This window comes from Ambystoma mexicanum, chromosome 3q (genome assembly GCF_040938575.1).
Source record: "Ambystoma mexicanum isolate Mex_15411 chromosome 3q, UKY_AmexF1_1, whole genome shotgun sequence".
NCBI lineage: Eukaryota > Metazoa > Chordata > Amphibia > Caudata > Ambystomatidae > Ambystoma > Ambystoma mexicanum.
Genome location: NC_090926.1, coordinates 1,289,599,394 through 1,289,622,162, shown reverse-complemented (window position 1 = coordinate 1,289,622,162; position 22,769 = coordinate 1,289,599,394). Strand labels below are relative to the sequence as shown.

At 45.1% G+C, this 22,769-nt stretch overlaps 1 protein-coding gene across 3 annotated transcripts in view; it reads right to left on the bottom strand.

Annotated features, from left to right (window-relative positions):
- CC2D1A (coiled-coil and C2 domain containing 1A) overlaps positions 1-22,769 on the bottom strand; it is a 988,624-nt gene that overhangs the window by 260,115 nt on the left and 705,740 nt on the right. For 2 of the 3 annotated variants that reach the window (XM_069604374.1, XM_069604375.1), the window contains one exon: positions 12,909-12,964. In XM_069604374.1, coding sequence (XP_069460475.1) covers positions 12,909-12,964 — 56 coding nt within the window. Of the gene's footprint in view, positions 1-9,093; positions 10,580-12,908; positions 12,965-22,769 lie in introns of those variants that run through there. The other variant, XM_069604377.1, reaches the window with a different exon arrangement.

Here is a 22,769-nt window from a genome sequence, read left to right as displayed (position 1 = left end):
AAAAATATCCCCATATTTTTGCGCCGATATTCAGGCATGTAACCTGCAGGGGACACCCCCGCAGCCCCTGGACTGTTTTAAAAGGAGCGGGGTGCACCCCTGCAACCCCACTCCCAAAAAACCCTAATAACCCCACTAAAAATATCGCCTATTGCCACTCCCAGCGACCATATATACAGCGAAATTTTCAGTGGGGATAATATTACCGGATTCACCGAAGGAGGACATGCAGTATCACAACTGTACGAGGTACTGATAAGGCCAGATAATACAGAGATTAGGTGAAGTTGGGAAGCGGATTTGCAAGAGCAGCTATCAGACGTAGCTTGGAGTAGGGCCATGGGGGATCACAAGAAAGTGTCCAAAAATGCAAAACTACAGCTGATCCAATTGTATGTCACTCACAGAGCATACTTAACTCCGAACAAAAGTGGAAAATTTAGTAAAGCAACAGAACAAGCTTGCCCGAAATGTGGCCTGATCAATGCCCTAACTAAGGTTGGCTTGTCGCCAGACTCAATCTCCCCCAAGGCGTGCTTGCTTGGAATTTCTCAGAGACCAAAACATGCGAGACATGCAAGTACATTGAGAGACCTAGCGTACATCTTGGCGAAGCGTAGCATAGCAATGGGGTGGAAAGCACGTAATGGCCCAGTGATAGGCGTGTGGTTGAGGGGCCTCCAGAAATTATCATTGGCAGAAACTGCTGTGTGGCAAGAAGAATCCTGTCGAGGCCAAGAGGAGCAAAGACATGGCAAGTGGATAGGCTGGTGGGAGGCGCACATTCAAAGTGCGTCAAAGTGCTGCTGTGCTGCAGACGCTGGACCCTTGCTGGACTTCTACCTGCTGCACAGCGAGACGTTTTAAGGACAAGAGGAAGGACTGCCTCTCCCATCCAGGAGAAATGTTATCAGGACTTACACGGACTCTATTATCGACAGTAAATATAACGTTGACTTTACTGTTACACTGGCGTTCAGTGACGCCTGAGGTCTTTGGGCAGGGTGAGTGGGTTGGGCTGTGCTGAGCTAGCTGAGTTGTGTGTGTTCTTATTTTCTGTTTACCCTTAGATCCCTGTGTACTGAGGCTCGGCCTCCTGGCCTCACAGAATCCCCACTTAGTGTAGGGGGCACGAGCATTTTGCAATGCCTCAAAGTGCTGTTGTGCTGTTAGGCTGTGGGGTGTGTTTGCTGGATTCCATCAAGTCTGTAACTCGCGTGAAGCTTCGAGTTTCCTGGTTCCGTGTAAGTGTGCACTATGGCATTTTTCTTGTTCAGAAGGTGGTTTGCTTGTTAAGTGGCATATGCTGCAATTGAGTCATACACGCCAGCAGTACGAAGGCTTTAAATCACTGTTTGTAGGCACATTTTAATTTGGGTTTTGGGCAGGCTTAATTTTTTGGTATTTTTGCCATTTGCTGTTTACAAGACACTGCCATATAAGGGATTCTTATTATACGCTTATGTTTTGTGGAAGTGAATAGCCTTGGCTTGGCAGCTTGTTTGGGTGATTTGGTGGCTGCTTATTTTTTAGTATTTTGTCGAGCTTCATGTACGTACTATGGCTAGCAGTTTAACATAGTGGGAACATTTGTAAAGCACTCATGCACTCCTCCAATTCGTCTAAAAAAAGCAAACTTCTGTACTGCTGCCGAGCAACCAATGGAGAGAGGTGATTGTGCAACCTTACCTTCTCTCACTGAATTGGGGACCGCAAAGCAAGATGTACATACAGCTGTAGATTTACAGTCTAGCAAGATGGAACCTATTTTTCAAGACGTGGCATTCTCGTATATGTATGCGCAAATTCATGCACATGCTGCTGAAGTTAACACAAGTAAATCATTCCCGATCAAAGAAATGTATGATTGTGATAATTCAAAATAACATAGCTTCCTCAGCATGAGGGAGCCATCCTCTTCTTCCATTTCCCTTCTGGCAATGGCTCCTAGTCAGCCTGCTGATGGGACTTCAGACATTTCTATGATGACTCCGACAGTGCTGGCGGAATTATCAAAGCGTATCCGATTATCTTTAGGTCCATCCAAGCCAGTCTCACGGGCGAGGGGTGGTATTGATAATGTCCATTTGCACCACTTGGCGCAAATGCATCCAATAACTCTCAGATTGAGAGTTCTCTCTCTCAGGAACCTCTGGGTTCACCTACCCATCCGCACTGTATGCTAGAACCAGTAGGGGGTAAAACCACCAAGTAATACTCAGAGTGAGATTCCTCTCACACAGGAACCACTTTGCTCCATCAGTCCATCTGTTCAGTCCATAACTAACAAATTGAATCTTGACACTGCACAAGTTCTCCAGAGCGGTTCGAGTCCAGTAGATAGGAGAGCTCCTCCATTAACAATGTATGAAGCTTCCCATATCACTTTTCTTGGTTCTTCGTCAGTAACTCATGATATTGAAAATACGGAGCAACAGTTTCCAGTAATAAGCCGTATTTTGAACCTTCTTGATAAAGGGCATTGTTATGACTGCCTCTCAGTCAAAGGGTTTATAAAAGGATACTCTGGATACACTGTCCGGTACTCCTCATGGTTACTTTAATTGCATCTTCAGTTACAATCAGAGGTCATCAGTCTATCAGGAGTTTAAGAGGAAATCAGGATAAGAGCCCACTGGCTCCCACCACTCAGGCTTACATATTCCAACTGCCTGGGCTGGAACCTGTTCATCCACAAACATTCCATCCTCACCATTTCACGCTCACAGCCTACATTCCACAGACGACATCAGTGTAAGGACACCTCATACATACAGGAAGGAAGACCAACCCTAACACCTCCTTCCCTTACCGCACAAGCCTACCCACATACACCAAGCATACCCACATATACCAAGCAGGGAAGGAACCCAATACTAGACCAACCCTAACAGGCATGAATTGACACACCTAAAAATAAGGCGCTCAATCATACATACATGGAATGGATTGCAAAAAAAATCTAACAAACAAAAACGCCTTCATTTAAGAGGAATTAAAAGAAGTACTATGAAAAAAAAATCACATCCCACCGAAAACGGTGTGGAAACCTTAGCTTCTCTTATTAACAAGGCTATTTCCCATAGCGTCAACACTAATAACATTAGCAGTCTGGTTAATGAGGAGGCAATTCTTGATTTGGAACAGCAAAATGAGGAAAGCAGGAGAGCACTGCAAGTGCATGATTCATCCCTTACACCCCTGGATGATACTGAACCCAAAAATATTTGGCAAAAAAATTATACTAAAAAAAGCAAAAAAAGTGAGCACGGATGCCAACAGTATCTGACACTAATTCAGTAGGCATTCAAAACCAAAAGCCAAAGCCACTGCACTTGAGGAATCATAAATCAACATCTGCTAATGTTGTAGCTAAAGATAGCAGACAATCACAACTTTCCTCATTCACCCTGTTACTATAACTACTAGCAAGTTAGGGAAGACTGACAGTGGGCTAGTTCAAGGCAACAATGTACTTGGTAGCGTCTCTACAGCTACGTTGGATTCCTCCATCAATACAGCTCAAAAGCACTCCCCTCAATTGATGCATCTGTCTGGGGGAACCAATGACGCTTCAGCTACCCCTAAAGCAAAGGATTCCCACTCCACAGACTCCACGCAGCATGGTATTAATGGCGACTCCGATTCTAATGGTGAAGATGCAGAGGCACGGTTAGATTTGCATGGGATGCTAGTATCACCGACAAAGGCTCCTACCATCATGGGATGGATCAGTGAACCAGCAATCAATGGCAAAACCTGTCTTAATCGTTTGTTTATATTCAAAATATTCAACAAGATTCCCATACTAAGAATTCTTAATTCTAACGATGTAGAATGGGTAAAATTGGCTTTTGAGAATGATCTGCACCAATCCTACTAAAGCAAATGTGGGATTATCATGAGGACCTTGAGCTGCTGGGTGTTCGCATGGTCCTCTTTTTAGAAGATGAATATGCACATTCGTTCCTAGATTATTGTTTACCTCGCTAACTTGATAGATTCTTGTGGCACATGTGAAACTTCTCAAGTTGGTTATATTGACCACTGTATCATTTCGACTGAATTAAGACAAGGTTGTACTTATTTTGAGACAATCCCTGAACTGGGCTTGGTGGAAATAGAGTGTCCACTACTCGCAGTTCATTGGACTAAGAAGCTAGGTCACAGCTTGGTCTCCAAATTAGGGGCAACCAAAAGGTATGATCCAAAGGCTGTTTATTCTATGCAAGAGATTGCCTGGATAGAGGCGTACAATAATAGTATTGTTTGAGAGCAACTTGCATTGTTTGTTCCTAACAAGGCTTTAAATATTTATCAACATCCATACAAATTTCAATGGGAAATTGCCCAATTAAAACAACAGAAGATCAGAGACCTAAGGGCGCTAACCAGTTTTCAAGTATCCACACATAAGTATAGACCTACAGGAATGCCTGTAACAGTCAATGACACAAGCTGCATATAGCTAATAATCAGAGCATGGTCAACTATCTGTTTAAACATGATATCAAATCTATCTGAAATATGCTCAAAGATAAAACTAATAAGAACTTTGAGCCCATGATTTCAAATATTTCCTCTGACTCTTGGTCCAAATACATCTCTCGCACCTTCCACCTGCCTGAAATCTATCGTACCATTCAATTTCAAGTGGTAAATTCATCATCTCTCCCACGCATCCTATGGTCAATAGATGATATTGTGTGGGCCATAGGACAATTGAATTATTCGACGGCATCAGGGCTAGATGGTATACATGCATGTGTGATAAAGTCAGATGTTATATTCTGGTCAAGCATTTTGAAGTTAAAATATTCTAAACACTAGCCAAATTCCTCTATCGTGTCAAACTTCCCTGATTATTCCTATATATAACAAAGGCAATCCATCTGAGCCGAATAATTATCGACCTATAGCTTTGATGGATGCTTCATATAAAGTCTTCACCATTTTATTTCTCAATTAAATTAATAATCATTTTAGACTAAAAGATATTTTATCGCAACATCAAACTGGTTTCTGGAAACATATGGGCACTGCCCTAAATGCAACTATATTGTCTCATGTGTTGTGTGCAGCTAAGAAAACGACAGCAGGTGCAGTCTATATGGCCTCGCTAGACCCAAGTACTGCCTTTGACAGTATAATACGTAATCTTCTTTGGTGTAAGTTGACGCAATTGGCCTTTTCACCAACTATCATTCAATTAATGGCGATGCTACAGAGAGACGCTTGTTACAGAGTCCGAATTAATAAACAAGGGGCCCTTACAGTGGAGATTTCTCCACAAACGGGTGTGAAGCAAGGATGTAACTTTGCTTCCACCATGTTTAACTTATATCTTGCCGACATTGAATACATCTGGCATCAAGTAATCTGTTTTCCGGTAAAGTTAGGGCATCTTTCTTTAAATTGGCTAGCTTATGCCGATATTATTTGACAGAACACCCTACGGACTTCAAAATAAATGACAGGCATTTTCAACATACGCTAAAGCTCATAACATGCGGGCCAATGTTTCAAAGTCAAAAATACTAGCGTTTTCCAGTGGTAAGAAACTAAAAGCATTCTCGTGGACACTAAGTGGAACCCCTATAGATAGAATGCTAGAACTTAGGTACCTGGGATATGACTTGTCAAATGTCTTTTCTCAAGGTCACTGGCACAAATCCTTAACCAGAAAGATGGACCTTTGATCCCTCAACTAAAACTTCTATTTAAGAGATACTGGAATTTCTTCTTAAATCCAGCAATTCAATATTACTTACTGAAAATTGAAGCCATACTCTTATATGGTCTGGAGTTATGTCTACATGACATTGATGGTTTCTTAAATTCTATCCAAGCACGCATTTGGAAACAAGTTCTTGGTCTGGCTAATTAGTGCATTCGTATCGAACTGGGTCTATCCAGTTTGTCTGCTCACTTTTTATGGAGACAACTTAATACATATGCTAACATGTTATACCCTCCTAGAAACTCCCTATATCAAGAATTTTCAGATATGCTTACGAGGTCCAATCCACAGTTGGTTGTACTTTTTCAGGGCAGGATGGAAAGTGCTTTGAAACAGATTAATATCACAAAGGAAGACTTATTTAGACGTCCAGCATATGCAAAAAAACAACTATATCAACTGGACTGGTAAGATACTAGTGAGGAGACCGGGAGATATCAGTTATATCGTGAATTTGCCCGTTATTGGCATAAGAGAGTGCCTAGATTAAGATATATTGAATGCTTTCCGTTTGAGCAGACTCGTGCCATCTATATGCGCTTTAGAATGAATCAACTGCATACGTTGGAACGCATTAAACATTGGATTAGAAGTACTACAGAATCTTGTAGATTTTGCCTCCATTGTTTACAGCCGGAAACCATCAAGCATTTAGTCATTTACTTTATGTTATTATGGTCTAAATGCATTGCTAGCCCTAACAATTAATTCATGTTTTCATTTGGATGCCTCAACAAAAATGTAATCTGCTTTGATGAACCTTACACTATTTCCATCTACCTAGATGGTAGAATATATCAGTTTTTGGCATCTCTAAAGCATGAGGTTTGATAAACCAAAAATTATATGTGCAATGGGGAGATGTTAACAGACGTAGATTTAGGCCACATTCAGAGGATGATATAGGAAATGTAGTGTTTCATTGCCCACAGAGAAAGCCCGATGCAGCTTGGACTTTTACTTTTGAGCTGAAGAATATGGTTTTCTAGAAAGTTTCAAATGGAAAAATCAGTCACCTAATTGTTTTTTGTGCAGATTTTGTAGACTGTATCAAGGTATGGGTAATTAACCTGTTATGAGACAACAAGCAAGGGTTTATTGCACAATGTATTACATTTATCCTGATAGGAATGATATAGGCCGTTGATCTATTTTGTATGTTTTACTTGAGAAGGTATCTGAAAGAATTTACATTGATTTTAATTAGATAGATTCTATTTTTGTTGTATAATTGTTCATTCATTCCTTTCTTTTTATATGTAAAAAATAATTCTACGTGTACATTTTCTTTTTTAATGAGATTTGTGTGAAAAATGTACTTTAATCTGTAACACTATATAAATTAAAAAATTGGCTGGGAGGAGGGTTGTGGGGTGGTTTGAACACAATGTGATGCATCATTGGAGGTCAAGTACAAAGTCTGTAGGTTATTTTGTTGTGAAAGTAATAAAAATTGTCAATTAAAAAAAAGCAGAGTGTTGCAATCATTACAAAGAAGGACTTACACAAGAGATTGGGGAAGCCCCAGAGCACGTCATAAAAGTAGGAGAGCGAGAACGTCAGAGAGACCCAGGAATTTCAAATCAGCTGCTGTATTGATGCTGATGAACACTGGGAAACGCTGCTTCCCAAGCTGTGGAGGAGCTGCAGAGAACAGGCATCTGAGTTATCCTGGTCCAGGGGCGGGCTAGAGAGAGTCTGCAAAGCTGAATAGTCCCAGGAGAGGCATACCAGGAAGTTGGAGAGAACAGGTGCCCGAGTTGCACTGTTTGAGGGGCCGACCAGAGAGAGTCTGTCAAGCTGACTTTAGTCCCAAGAGGAACACACAAGAAAGGTTGGAAAGGAGGTGGAAGGAACAGGAGCCTGAGCTAGAAGCGTCCTTAGCGGGTACCGCGAGGGGATCAGGGAGCTAATAACATGCCCGTTATTAGCTCCCTGCCATTCCCATTGAGCCCTATGGGACCAGCACCCTTCATTACGGGAACACCATGGCCGTAATGAGGCCCTATGTATTGCCCGACTTTATGCTGTAACCTATGTAAATGATTGTATACTGTGTGTATACTATATACCCTGTGTAACTTTATATTCTGTACATGCACCCAGACAAATACACACTCGTCCCAGTGAGAGGCAGAATACAGAGAAGAGGAAAAATCATTACTGGACTCATACTCATCCCAGTGAGAAACAGAATTAAGAGAAGTGTGTGAATCAATACTGGGATCATCATAGTCGTCCCAGTGAGAGACAGAATACAGAGAAGTGTGTGAATCAATACTGGGCTCATCATAGTCGTCCCAGTGAGAGACAGAATACAGAGAAGTGTGTGAATCGATACTGGCTCATCATAGTCGTCCCAGTGAGAGACAGAATACAGAGAAGAGTGTGAATCATTCCTGGGCTCATCATAGTCGTCCCAGTGAGAGACAGAATACAGAGAAGTGTGTGAATCAATACTGGGCTCATCATAGTCGTCCCAGTGAGAGACAGAATACAGAGAAGTGTGTGAATCAATACTGGGCTCATCATAGTCGTCCCAGTGAGAAAAAGAATACAGAGAAGAGTGAGAATCATGACTGGGCTCATCATAGTCGTCCCAGTGAGAGACAGAATACAGAGAAGAGTGAGCCCAATCCACTAATACATCTTTTTGTTTAGGAGGCCAAGCAATCAGGATCAGCCAGCCAAACTGTGTCTTGTTGCGTTACTGAAAGCCAGCCATATAGGGCATAACGAGGGGAAGTACATTGTCAAGCATCATCGGAGTGCACATCTAAAGCTAAAGTACACAGCAACTTGTCCCGTCCGGTGGCGAGAAATACATTCTTTTATTTTTATTTTCAGGACCCAAAGGCCACAGAAATGCCAAATGCTGCAGTATAGAACGCGCTGGGACTGGGTATCAGCAGGACAGTGCATGATATCTGCATTCCCTTTCTTGCTATTTTGGGTTCCCTGATTGCTTCTCATTGCAAGGAGCTGCTCTAGTGTTTGGGGACACAAACGTAGCCAGATGTACCAAGCACCACAATGCATTACACAGCAATTAAAAAGTCCAACAACAAAAGTCACAACCAGCAATAAAGATCCATAAATCACACAACCAGGAATACACACATTTACATCCTCAAATTACCAGAAGAACAGGTCTCAACACACAAACATAAAAACGGAGCAACCAACAAAAAAGGACGAAGATTACTTTCCGACATCGAACAACGAATGAATCCTTTCAGCATCAGCTGCACACTCATAAACAAGGCTTTGCAGACTTGCAAGCAAGTGACTGAAAAAGCCAGACTAATGCAAACCCTTCCATCCCATACAGCGATTTAAAAAAAAAGCCATGATTAATGTGTTCAAACACTGTTTTGGCTAATCTTAGCCGATTTATTTTTACCGTAAAATACAGGGGCACTCCTTGCTCCTCCCTCACCTACCCTCCACCCCCTTTCTATATACCCATTCCCAACCCACCATCTATCCTTGTGCAGTAGAACATGGCAAAAAACTGCAGTAAAAAGGGATTCGACTAGATTGGTTGTGGACCAAATTGGTGTGTTCCATTAATAAATACCATTTAAGATACCAGAATTGTGCGACTATGCTAAATTTGGCGATTTGTTGGCATTAGACGTTATAGTACAATAACAAAGAGGAGCAGTCTGGCTTCATGTCTGACTCGAGTGATCTGGTTCCTCAAGATCCGGTTCTAGGTCTAAAAGGGGTTTGTCAGCCCAGAACGTGAGAGGCGTGGGATCCAGGCATCCTACATGTGCAGGTTTACAGGCTTGGCACATGCTGGGTAATGTGGTCAAATCAAGAGATGTTTGCACCAGATGACACCAACTTTTTTTGCGACTTCATTGAAAACCGGGCAATCTTTGTTCTGAGAGCAGCTGTACAAAGAGGAACGATCTGGTAGAGAACACAGCAAAGGTGCAGTCATCACAAATTCGGATGGGATAAAATGAACAGGGGAGGGGGCTAGTTTCAGACTCCAGAGAGGCCCATCAGCATTCTAATGTAAAGACCACTCTTGATTGGAACAAGAGAAATCCATTCAGCGCAGAGCAGTAGATTCTAGAATTACTCAGGTGCAGCGAGGCATCGCAGCACATAAATCTCCATGACCACTCCATGACAAAAGCAAAGGGCAGAGGACCAATATGCTTTAAAGTCACAGGCTTCAAAGACTTCACTAAAGCGGAAAGTCGCAATGGAAGGCTGGGTCCTGGTCCCCTTTTCAAGACACCCTTTAGGCTAGACTGTAAAACAGAACTCTGGTTTTGATACAATTGCAGTCTTTGGTGGGGCTTTATCTGATTGCCAAAGGACTTTGGAAAAATCAAGGTTTCTGAATAGACAACTCTCTGGGATGTATCTGTGCAGCAGAAACCAAAGAATCTTAAGTGCTTGAGAATATGAACAATCCAAGATATGAGTCTATGTTCATGATTCAGAGACTGGTGGAAAGTCGTGGGCACTGAACGCAAAACAGAATATGCTCCTTCTGCCTATGCGCCGTCCACACAGGTCTTCATCCTCACGTGCAGGCTCACACAGCACCAATACCATGGATTGCACTTGGGAGTCCACCATAGGATACACACTGATGCAGATGAACGATGGCAAGCGACTGCACTCACACTGGAGGAAGTACCAAGAATCAGATGGACCATGGAGGAAAACTCAAGAGCGAGAGAGAAAAAGAGTTAATTTCCTTTCAGAACATTTCCGATCTGGATTCTTCAGAGGCTGGATTGATCCCAAATAATTTCAAGCAAGACAACCAATCAGAACTGTCCTTGCTAGATCACCATGCAGATCAAGGATCTGAAAGGAAATTAAAAAAGAAAAAAGAGGCGATAAAAAGCTAGAGGCAGAGGTCAAATCACAGCTCACCAACATACCTCCTCTCGCCTCCCCCACCAGCCACTCGTTCCTACTTCTCAGTGATCCTCTCTCCGTCATCTACATACAGGCTATACAACCAAAGGTTACGCTGTTTCTCTGCAGTTCATGCTCAGGCTGAAAGCTGGCAATACTGCATGGTCAGCATTCCAACCAATTAAGGGTTTAGAAGGCTACAGTAAGCTAGTAGAGACTCCCATCTTCTAGGTGCTCTCTAGCTCTGTTTCTCCTTGCCTCTTCTGCAAAATGCCATCCCTTTATTGTTAGAACACATTTCTGCATCCGTTTCTTTGTCCCTTCCCAATGTGTGAAATCTCAGTTTAACACTAGTACCTCAGAGTACCTTCCTCCCAATCAGAATAGCCGCCTTTCGCTGGAAGGCCCCCCTCCTCCTCCTCCTCCTCCACCTAGAGCAACCTTCCCTTCCAGCTTCGGCCAATCCGGACTGACTGTCATGCAGCCAGTGTCTCCTGACCTCCCGATACACTTTGTACCTCAGCCTCTTTTTCACTGCCCAACTGTCTCAAGTCAGTCTCTAGCCTCAGCCTCCTGCTTCCAGCTTCTGGCCATTGAAAACAAGTAGCTCCTGTTCACCACCCTCGCGGGAGATGGTTCTCATGGACCCATTCACCTCCCTTCTGTCAGTTGACCCCCCCCCCCGACCCTCCTCAGGGGATTTTAATTCAAAACAATCATATAGAAATGTGCTGTCTTCAAAGCAATTGTGTGCATGTGGAGCTCCTAAAATAATGCCAACCAAATATGGAGTCTTGCAGACTTTCAATACATACACCACACATACTCGTGGTTTACAATTAGTGCCAATAATCATGACCTATGCACTGCCCACCAACCATCATAGTTCCTACACAGAATTCTACCACAGCCACACATCCCCCCCCAAAAACTCACCCCTCCTCACCGTGACATGTCACTAACCACACCAGCAACAGCCACACATCCCCCCAGCAGACTCACCCCTCCTCACCGAGACATGTCACAGACCACACCAGCAACAGCCACACATCCCCCCAGCAGACTCACCCCTCCTCACCGTGACATGTCACAGACCACACCAGCAACAGCCACACATCCCCCCAGCAGACTCACCCCTCCTCACCGTGACATGTCACAGACCACACCAGCAACAGCCACACATCCCCCCAGCAGACTCACCCCTCCTCACCGTGACATGTCACAGACCACACCAGCAACAGCCACACATCCCCCCAGAAGACTCACCCCTCCTCACCGAGACATGTCACAGACCACACCAGCAACAGCCACACATCCCCCCAGCAGACTCACCCCTCCTCACCGAGACATGTCACAGACCACACCAGCAACAGCCACACATCCCCCCAGCAGACTCACCCCTCCTCACCGAGACATGTCACAGACCACACCAGCAACAGCCACACATCCCCCCAGCAGACTCACCCCTCCTCACCGTGACATGTCACAGACCACACCAGCAACAGCCACACATCCCCCCAGCAGACTCACCCCTCCTCACCGAGACATGTCACAGACCACACCAGCAACAGCCACACATCCCCCCAGCAGACTCACCCCTCCTCACCGAGACATGTCACAGACCACACCAGCAACAGCCACACATCCCCCCAGCAGACTCACCCCTCCTCACCGTGACATGTCACAGACCACACCAGCAACAGCCACACATCCCCCCAGCAGACTCACCCCTCCTCACCGAGACATGTCACAGACCACACCAGCAACAGCCACACATCCCCCCAGCAGACTCACCCCTCCTCACCGTGACATGTCACAGACCACACCAGCAACAGCCACACATCCCCCCAGCAGACTCACCCCTCCTCACCGAGACATGTCACAGACCACACCAGCAACAGCCACACATCCCCCCAGCAGACTCACCCCTCCTCACCGTGACATGTCACAGACCATACATCTTTCCCCACATCTTTCCCAACCAGGAGCAGCTCCAGTCGAACCGGCACACATGCACCCGACCCAGTTAGGTCTATGTGGCCAGGGTCCTTCCAGACGCTCCCAGGCTAGGAGTAGGATTGCAGCTTTCCTCAGACCCAGCACACACCCCTCTCACATAGGTCTGACACACACCTCTGTCAGGCACATGGAGACATCTCAATCAGACAAACCCTTTCCAGGCTACTAAACAATGGTAGTGAGAAGACTGGCCACCCTGAATTAGAAGGCTCCACCCACACCCGTTAGTGAGATTAGTAAGCTCGGGACTACGTACCTGTTCCCCATTTCCTTCATCATGGGAGGCTTCTCCTTAGGTTTAGGGATGGCCACCTAGAAACAACACATACACAGAGATAGGTCCGTCAGTACTCTTGGGTATAAACCAGACCCAACAACAGTCAGATTAGCTTAACAAAACAATTAGGAAGTGACTGCTCAGGCAAGCAATATCAGAATGTGGAAATAAAAGGCTTATGGAAGCACAGTGGCATACGCTCTATGCCAAAATGATTGCCCCAAGCGCTGCACAAAGGCCTTTGCCAAACCCACGTATGGCAACTCAACCAGCACTTGCTTTAATCAGTAAAGCATCAGTAAATCCCACTCGGCAAGCTTTCTCTGAAATCAGTAATGTGATAAAGTGACCTTGGTGGGTGTGATACACAATGGCAAAATAGAGGATGGGCTCTGAAATAAAGTTTTAAAAGAACAGACATTATTTAGATGGTCAGAGTCTACACTTCCCGGGCGTAGGGAACTCATATTGCCAACAGATGGTAAAAGGTCGATTTGTAGATATTTTTAAGAGCAGGAGACTACAGCTCTCAAATGGGCAACTTGTTAAAATGTGAATGGCTCTCAGGTGGCTCTAGGACTTGGCACTTAGTTCTCAAGCAGACAGTAGCATCTCTCCCACAATTTAGGTTTCTCCTTTGACTAACTGGGATGTGACTGGGGCCTGGGTCCACCACTTTGCTCCTTGCTTTTGAGCGAAGATGCCAATCTGAAGACCCTCCTGACTGCAAAGCTTTGCCCAGGTCATGGTAGAGGTGGAACCAGCAGAGCTGCAAGCCCTATATAACCACTGATCTCAAAGAATTTCTGCCCATTCCCTGTGTGAACACTACACTAAGAGGCAAGAGCACCGTAAATCAAAGACATGGGCAATCCACTGCCTCCATGACACCCAGCCCTCATCTAGCTACACAGAACTACTTGGAGTAGTGAGTCTCCTACCTGAAATGCAATCTCTGAAGCCAGTCTGCAGTTTCCACCAAGCCACGAGACCAGCACCAGAGGTGTTTCTCCATTAGCTGTCCTTGTGTGCAGATCCAACAGCAGCGCTGACTTTTTTCAGCGATGCACCCTCCAATCGGCTCACCTTTGAAAAGGTGTCGGAGTGATCCCCAAGTACAATTGCCGACTGGTAGGTGCTCTCCCAAGTCCCCCATCTGGCTCTGGGGATGGCCAAAGTGGTGACTGGGGAAGGGGAAGTTGTATGCCACACCAAGCAAGTGGGTGTTGGATCTGGGGTGCCCCTGGGCATCCTAATGCTGGCCCCATTGCATGGACGAGAACAATCAGAATGGGATCCCGATATAATCCAGAAAGGAGAGACCTTAATACATCCTCTGAGCCACTAAAGCAGCCTGAATCCTGACAATTGTGCCCCTTTGGAAAGCAATTGGGAGGACCTGTATAGTAACCCGGAGCCACCCTCCTCTAACTTGGAGCAGTCCCAACTGAAGGAGCAGGGGAAAGAGTTCAGACAGTTTTACACTTTGCTCGTCCCCTCAATGTATATTATCCCCAGGGCTCATGGGACCCAAGGTGAAATTGTGAGGTCGCCGATAGTGTTTTGCGAGTTCCCAAATCCTGAAAAGCTCAGCGTGAGAAGGTAAGATTCAGCAACAACACCTCCTGGTATACTATATTTCCCACCAATTAAAAAAGCATCTCCTAACCTGACCTAGTCTGTGTGCCAACAGTACAACGCCCGTTGGGAATATCCTAAAAGCCAACAGTCCCAGCAACACCCTGGACTGTCAGGAATGGGAGCATAGGATCCAAGATGGGTGGGGTGGGCGTTTATGAGCTTGGCCCAAGTCATGGAACCTCAAACTAAAATGCACACAACAGGGCTCGCCAATGAAAACCCTCCCTGGATGGTTAGCCACACCGCTGCGGGCTCTCACTGGGCAACCCACAGAGTGAGGGAGTACCCCAGTGTCAGCCAGCCAAATGGGGATATTAGAACAGAAAGTGGCGAGCAGTGAGGCTGTGCAACCACTAACCCTCAGATGGGACAAGTGCACCCAACACAAAAGGGACACCAAACCTCTTAAAGTACGTAATGTGACAGAGCTGTCAGGCATAACTCAAGGAGAAGGCTGATAAAGTACAATTAATCTGTACTCCTATGTTTGTTTATTATTTGTATTGCGCACCAGACCCATGGGTTTTCGGGCACATTGCAAAAGATCACTTACAGCTTAGTTACACATAAAAATGTACATTTACATAAGGCAATTGATATACAAACACAAAAATTATATACATACAGGATATATACATGTGATTTGGCCTATGGGCTGAAATCAGACACATAGGATCATAGGAACGCCGAGGTTCACAAGGTAATAGTCAGTGACATGCTGGCAGCAGTCGGTAGTAGTGGGCTAGTCTAGTAATAGGGGGACAGCCTAGAGGTCAGCGCCTTTGAGCCGCAGTATAAGGCTTTGACGAAATTTATGGTACAAGCGCTCAACTCTTAGTGGGGACGGTAGCAAGTTCCATAGTTGGGCTGCCTTGACCTGGAAACTGCTACCTCCAACTCTCACCAGCTTAAATCTGGGGATCAGGAGGCAGTTTGTGTGAGAAAGTTTGGTTATTCTTGTAGCAGGTTTCATGATAATTCTGTCCGAGAGGTAACGTGGTGCCGCATTGTTCATGCATTTATGTGTAAGAGAGGCAACTTTTAGTTTGATTTTATCATGAGTGGACAGCCAGTTGTTGTCTCTTCTCGTCACATAAATGTGTTCTCTTCTAGCAATGCCAAGAGCTGCTCTAAGAGCATTACTTTGTAGGAATTGAATTTTCTTGATAATTTGTTTATTAGCTCCTATGTACAAAGCGTTACAGTAGTCGAGCTTAGATAAAATAAGTGTTCTGGCATGGGTGATGCAACTAGTGTTTGAGAGGAAGGCCTTACCTGCTCTAATCAATTTACAGGTATATGCTGTGGCCGAGACCATGGCGTTGACCTGTTTGTTGAACGAAAGAGTCGAGCCCAGGTAAAACCCCAAGGTTTTTACCTCCTTAGCGACAGTGATGATATTGTGGTCTATGTTAAAGCCTGAGTATTTGGGACTCCGTTTTTTTGAGGGAGGAAGGTGTGCCGAGATGAGCTTGGTCTTATCATTCAAGCATAGTCCTCGAGTGGCCATCCATGCCTGAATGATGAGATAAACCCTGTTCACTAAGGCCACATCCTTGTCGCAATCACCAGTAAGAGGTAGGAGGATCTGGGTGTCAGCTGCATAGTTGGTGTAGGTGATACCCAGATGATACAGATCATTGAAAAGGGGCTTGGTGAAGATGTTGTATAGGGTAGGTGAGACACAAGATCCCTGGGGCACTCCACACGTGATAGGTATGGGGTCAGCTGCAGCCATAGGTGAGAAGACTCTCATAGTCCGATTGCTTAGAAAGGATTGTATCCACGCTATGGCTTCTGTGGAGAAGTATGCGGCTGAGTCCAAATGGCTGCAGAGTACCTGGTTTTCAACCAAGTCAAAAGCGGCCGATAAGTCCAGGAGGAGGAGAAGGGCTGATTCCCCTTGGTCTCTGAGGACATCGATCTGGGTCTTTAGGTCTATTAAGGCTGTTTCGGTTCCATGCTGCGGCCGGAAACCCGATTGCCTTACTCCTAGTAGAGATTTAGATTCCAAGTATTTTTGAATTTGTGTATAGGCCATTTTGTCTAAGATTTTCAGGAGAAAAGGCACTGTAGTGATTAGTCGGTAGTTAGTGGGAATCAAAGGGTCTAAGGTCTGTCTTTTCAATAATGGGAGCACCCATAATTCCTTGAGGTTAGATGGGATAGTATTGGACGCACATGACTCAATGAGTTTTGTAATAAAGGGAGTTAGGTCTCTAGCCGCATCCTTTATAAGTTGAGAGGGACATTGGTCGCCCTGATAATTGGAAGGTTTGAGTTATAGTGTAGTCTTTTCAGTTTCAATTATGGAGACTTTTGAGAATTTAAAGCGGGAAGGTAAGGTTGTGTTATTAGATGGATCTAAGTCAGGATGCGTTTTGGTGGGCGTATTGCTGATTAATGAAGCTTTTTTCTTAGCAATTTTTAATTGTACAGTTGAAACTTTGTTAGCTAAAGCTTGCTGAATGTTGGAGCACCAAAGCTGATCTTTTCGCAGTTGTCTGGCACTGGGATGGGAGCTTCTAACTCTAAGAGTTCCTTCATGCTTGAGTTCGCTTCGGAACTTCTAGCATTAGAAGCTTCACGCTTAGCTAGGAGTATTTCCTTTTGTATAGGGCTGTGATGGTGCAAAGATTAGTTTTGTTTTCTTCGGACGAAAGTGCTTTCCAGGATATTTCGCATTGCCTTTTTTTGGTGCATAGTGTTTTTCGGTATGGTGTGTACCATGAATTGAGATGGGCCTTGGGTTTGCTTTGTCTTAATTTGAGTGGCGCAATTGTATCTAAGGAAGTGGTCATGATATGATTATACTCATTGACCAAAGCGTCCGGTCCCAGGTTTTCCGGAATTGTATTGAGTGTAGGGAGGATAAGTGGGAGTAAGTTGGCGCAAGTAATATTCTTTTTGTTCCGGGTGGGAATAGGTGGGGCTACGATACAGGCGCGGTAATGGGTTTTTCAGTGTCTAGAGTGAAGATTATGCGATGGTGGTCAGACCATATCTGAGGTGCTACGGCGGAGATACTGGCATTGCAATTATGGTCTGTTACCCAGTCCAGTATTCTTCCTTTAGCATGTGTGGGTTAGAGTACTTTTTGGGTGAAGCCTTGTTCCATTAGAATACTAGCCACACTTGATGCATGTACATCTTTTGGGTCATTTAACCTAGGTTTAGGTCACCTAATAGTAGAACCTGAGAACATTTTTTAGGTTATTGGATATAATAATAAATATGTCATCCTCAAACGTAGCGATAGGGCCTGGAGGTCTATATATCAAATGGATCGTCAGAGTCTGGGAGCGGTTTATGTTGAGCTTGGCTGTCAAGTTCTCACGTGTTTTGATAACAGGGGCTGGCACTAGTCTGATCGGTAGATTAGCTCTAGCTATGAGTGCAATGCCTCCTCTGCGGTTATCAACTCTGTCAGATCTTAAGATAGTATATCCATTGAGTATAGCCAATGTAGCGGCATGAAGACAGGATTCAGTGATCGCCGAGATGTCGAGGTGTTCTGAATGGATGATATCTGCTATGTCTGTTGCATGAGCGACCATGGAGCTCGCATTTATTAGGGCACCCTTAAGACTATTGTTGGCTGGAGCTGGTAGTGGTGAGCCTGCTATAGTTTGTGTTTTAGGGGTGGAAAGGTTGGGGGCAGTAAGTATAGGACATCTTTTTTATATTGGTCATGGGAGAGACAGAAGTATGGTTAGATCTTTTATTGGTGGAAACAAGGGATCTGGCTAAAGGTTCATTGAGTTTGGCTAATCTAGAACAGAGTCTTCCATTCCTGTCCATGGTGTTACACGGTTGGGCATTCAGTGAAGGTCCTTGCATGATAAGTATAGTAGGACAATGTTTACTTGTGAGAGTAGGTGGTAGGCCCATAGTCAAATTTTGGGTGGTATGGAAGTGGTAGTCTATCAGTAAGAGCACTTAGTACGAGGTCACTGTCGCAATAATGAGGAAGGGCCATAGACTCCTGCTGAGGCGCAGGTTTAGGTGTGTATGTGGTCAAGGACAGGAACTAGTTACTGGTGTCACAGTAGATGAGTTAGCCTAGCAATAATGGATGTAGGGCAATGGTAACTTAGCTCGCCCGAAATAATCTTACTTCCACACTAGTAGGGAACAGTGTCACTAGGTGATCTCAGCGTCATTGGCTCGGATCTATGTTGCACTCGGCAAACAGTACAGATCAGATACGGATTCACTGACCATATTTCAAAGCTGATATGTTTGGCGGGCAGTGTATATTGCAAGTGGGTAAAGCAATCTCAATACGGGTGAGCAACAGGCAGTGATGCAAGTGGCAGTCAAAACAGTTCTAGTGTATATCACATGGGCATCAATGCCAGACCAATGTAGGAGGTGATGGTGTCTGCATATAAGCATAACCTTGCAGGAAGTACACCCGGATTAGTGTGGTGATCCAGTCAAAACAGGTTGTAGTGGCTAGACATTACAGGAGATATGCATACATTGATAAAGCAGTCCTGTAGATGCAATAGTAATGACATAATCGGACACTGCGTTTCAGTTAGTAATCAATATACAAATGCTACAATTGATAAACCGGTGGATGAGATGGGACTTATGACATCGTGCAGGGCCGTGTCACAGGGGTACGCTACTTATTTTGACGAAATTATGTCTATAGAGGAGAGAGGCTTGAGACCATGAGCTTATGTTGATCGTCGGTCCATTGCTCAGGAGAAATACAGTGGGACATTCTAAAAGTGTACACTCATTGCGATAATTGTAGACTTAACATGATGGAGAAGTATAACATAGTTTGCAACAGTTAACGGTAGGAAGACTAGACGGTGCAATAGAGTCAGGTGTTACAATGACAGACTGGGGTGCCTTTAGCACAGGCTTACCGCTGCTTGGAGCGAGGCGCTGTGATACAGTGTTTCTTTGAAGGTCTGCAAGGTCCAGTAAACGGTAGGGAAGGGGCTTGATTCCATCCGTGTAGAGCATGAGTGGGGGGCACTCTGGGCAGGGGTTAGGGCGCTGGTTGCTGGACAGTCTTGGACAGGTACGGGACAGGTGCCTTATATTGGTGCCTTTGTTTGGGGCCAGCTAACGCCTGCCGGCGCACCCGGATTGGGTGGAAATACAGCTGGCTGGCCAATCCCAACAAGCGCCCACTTCTAGCTGCTGGAATGCTTCTCTACTACGGCGGCCATCTTAGTGAGGTAAACTCATGCGGTTTCGGCACAGTAAAGCGGGGAATACACACAAAATGAATCCTGATGAGCGTGTAATTCAGATATGTTTTCCTCAGATGTGCAGAGGAATTGTCCCCATCACTGATGGTCTGTGCGGGTCAGTAGCTGGTGATAGTGCATATGCACTAGATTAAGCGCATGGGCTTGCCTATTCAATATATGGTCAGGTGAAGTGGGGAGGCTGTGCCTCCAGCCCACGGGAGAGGGGAGCTCCTGCTCCTTCCTCTGGTGGGTGGTAGATGAATCAGGCACGGGGTAGGTGCCTTATTTTGGTGCCTTTGTTTGGGGTCGGCTAACACCTGCCGGCGAACCCGGATTGGGTGGAAATACAGCAGAAATACACCACACAGGTACACTAAAAAATGTGCACCTTTCTTACATTACACACATCTGCATCTATTAGTTGAATAGGTACTATAAGTAAACTGAACACACAGCAAAAATATTGTTAAAGAGTAACCCGTGATAAAAAGACAAGACACCCCTCCCTATACTATGTTGTGGGCCCACTACCTGGTCATAGGCACTTTCCATTCCATATTGAGACAAGATGTGGGAAGAGACTGGAACAAGACATTAAAACACACAGTTCTATTAGTTCCAGAGGATCACAAATCTAACACCACAGTCAGAAATGTCTAGAGTAGTAGGGCATGGCATTGGGAAAACAAAAACGTGCACCTCACAGCCAATGTAGGGGAAACATTTGAAAAAGACAGCAAGAGGCCACCCAAAGACAACATACCTTTAGCATTAGCACACAAAGTCACTACATTCCAGGCAACAATAGATTCAGTGTCACTTGGAAAACTAACACTGCAATCAGCAATCCACATAGATAAGCTGTTGGAAATACAGATACAATCACAGGCACTCACTGGACCCAAACTGAGTGCAAACCAGTAGGAACTCCCGAAGTCACAAAAGAGAGAATTTCAGGTGAGTAAATGTTCCGATAGACAGAGCAAGTTCAATGGGCGATCTTCATGGATTGACAAAAGGCTGGCAAGTCACAGATACACCCGACAGGTGCAGACTGGCAGTAAACGACTGCAGGAGAAATAAGGGGCAACCTCATAAAAGGGTATGCAATGATGTTAAATTAAATTACAGAGAATTCTGTAATAACAAAAATGATGTAACGAAAAATATCGAATTTCTTCTTTAAAATGTATGTGGGGTGGTGTAAGGTGTTAAAACGGGTGGGTAGGGGTTTGGGGTGGGTGTAAAAGCATAGGGAAACAGGGGGCGGGAGGGTGAGTGGGGTTTGTGGGGTGATCCCCAAAATAAAAAAAATCATTCAATATTTTTCGTTATAACATTTTCATTATTACAGCATTCTATAATTGAATTTGGTAAAAGTAACGCATAACAGAGCTCCAGATATGGGTTTGAGGACCAGCAGCCCCAGAAGAAGATGAAGCATATAGCAGGATGCGCCCCAAGGAAACCAATGGGATAATGCATTTGAGTCCTGCCTGCGAAAGATCTGTAACACAGATCACTGTGACCCCTGAGAGAAAGTATTGTGAATAACCCATCACCACAGGCCCCAAGGGAAGTACTCACTGGGTCTCTTCCAGGATGCAAAACTACCCAGCGAGTACAATGCTTCATTTCCAAGTGCGGTTTGCAGGATCCAAACAGCCAGGGACTTGAACCCTGTTCCAATAATTGTCTGCTATTTTGCACACAGTGGAAGCAAATAGTTGTGCTCTTCCTAGAGGTGGAAGCAAAAACAATGCAAAGGAAGACCAAACAAAGCAGGTTCCAGAGGCACAATGAACAAAGAGGGTGAAAGTGGTCCCACGTCAAAGTCTACAGTGGGGGTGAGCAGATGAGGCGTGGTGTTGGGGACTCAACACCATTCCATGTCATTGCAGCAACAGGCACGAAGGTGGGACGACCTTGGTGCTAAAGCTGGTGGTTATAACAGTCTGGTGCTAATTTGTGCACCTCTAAACAAAGGAAGACCCTAATACAAAATGGCAGAGTAGCTCTTATAAAAGCACATTACCTCCACATCCCTCACCCGAATACTTACTTTTGAGAGGCTCTTCCTCATTCCAGAACCCTTCAAAGCTCTTCTTTGTTGGCTCCACCCCTCCTCTGGCAGTGTGCCCTGCTTCTTGCCCAAGAGGCCTCAGTTTTTCTTCGTTCTTCCCGGAATGTGACAAGTGTCCTCGCTGTACGGGGCACACAGGGGCAACGGTTGGTGACCCTTGCCTGCATGACCCCCCTGCGGGACTTGGGGACTACAGCGGCTGGAGGATGCCAGCTGGGCCCCTTGCAGGCATCGATACTGGTTGGTCCCACCAGTCCAAGGGTTCAAGCACAGCTCAGGGTATTCGGAGATCAGGGGAAGCTAGGCCTCTTCAAGGGTCGTCTTTGGATCTTTAGTCGGCTGTTCTTCTACATTCCAGGCTCCAACATTGATCTGAAGAAACGACTGCAGGAGGCCTCTTAGCCCAACCTCAGGCTGTTAGTACATTCAAGCCCACCATTCAAACAGCCAGTAGTTGCTGAATCAGGGACAACTACTGGTTATACTCTAGCCCCACACCCAGACTCTCTGGCACCATGGATGTGGAGCGGGACCAGACAGTCCTGGGCCACACACACACAGAAATGCATCACTAGCCTGTGAAAGCAGCAGCTTTCTGGGAGAAGTGCATGACCTTACAAGGGTTATCCTGACCTGGGAAGGTAGGAACAAGGCCAAAGTACAATATGGCCATAAAACAAGCAAAGATCTTGTAGCATAGCCAGGGCACGTTTAGTAGCCATACCGGTAAACACGATTGTGCACACTGAAATAATGTAAACATGATAAAAAAAAATGTATCTGCTGCCACAAGCTTGTCTTTAGGCACATATAAAAGTAACCAGGAAGATACAAACGTATCCCCAGTGAACTGCATTTTAAGTTGCTTTGTGCAATGCCAACAAGTACACAAATGCA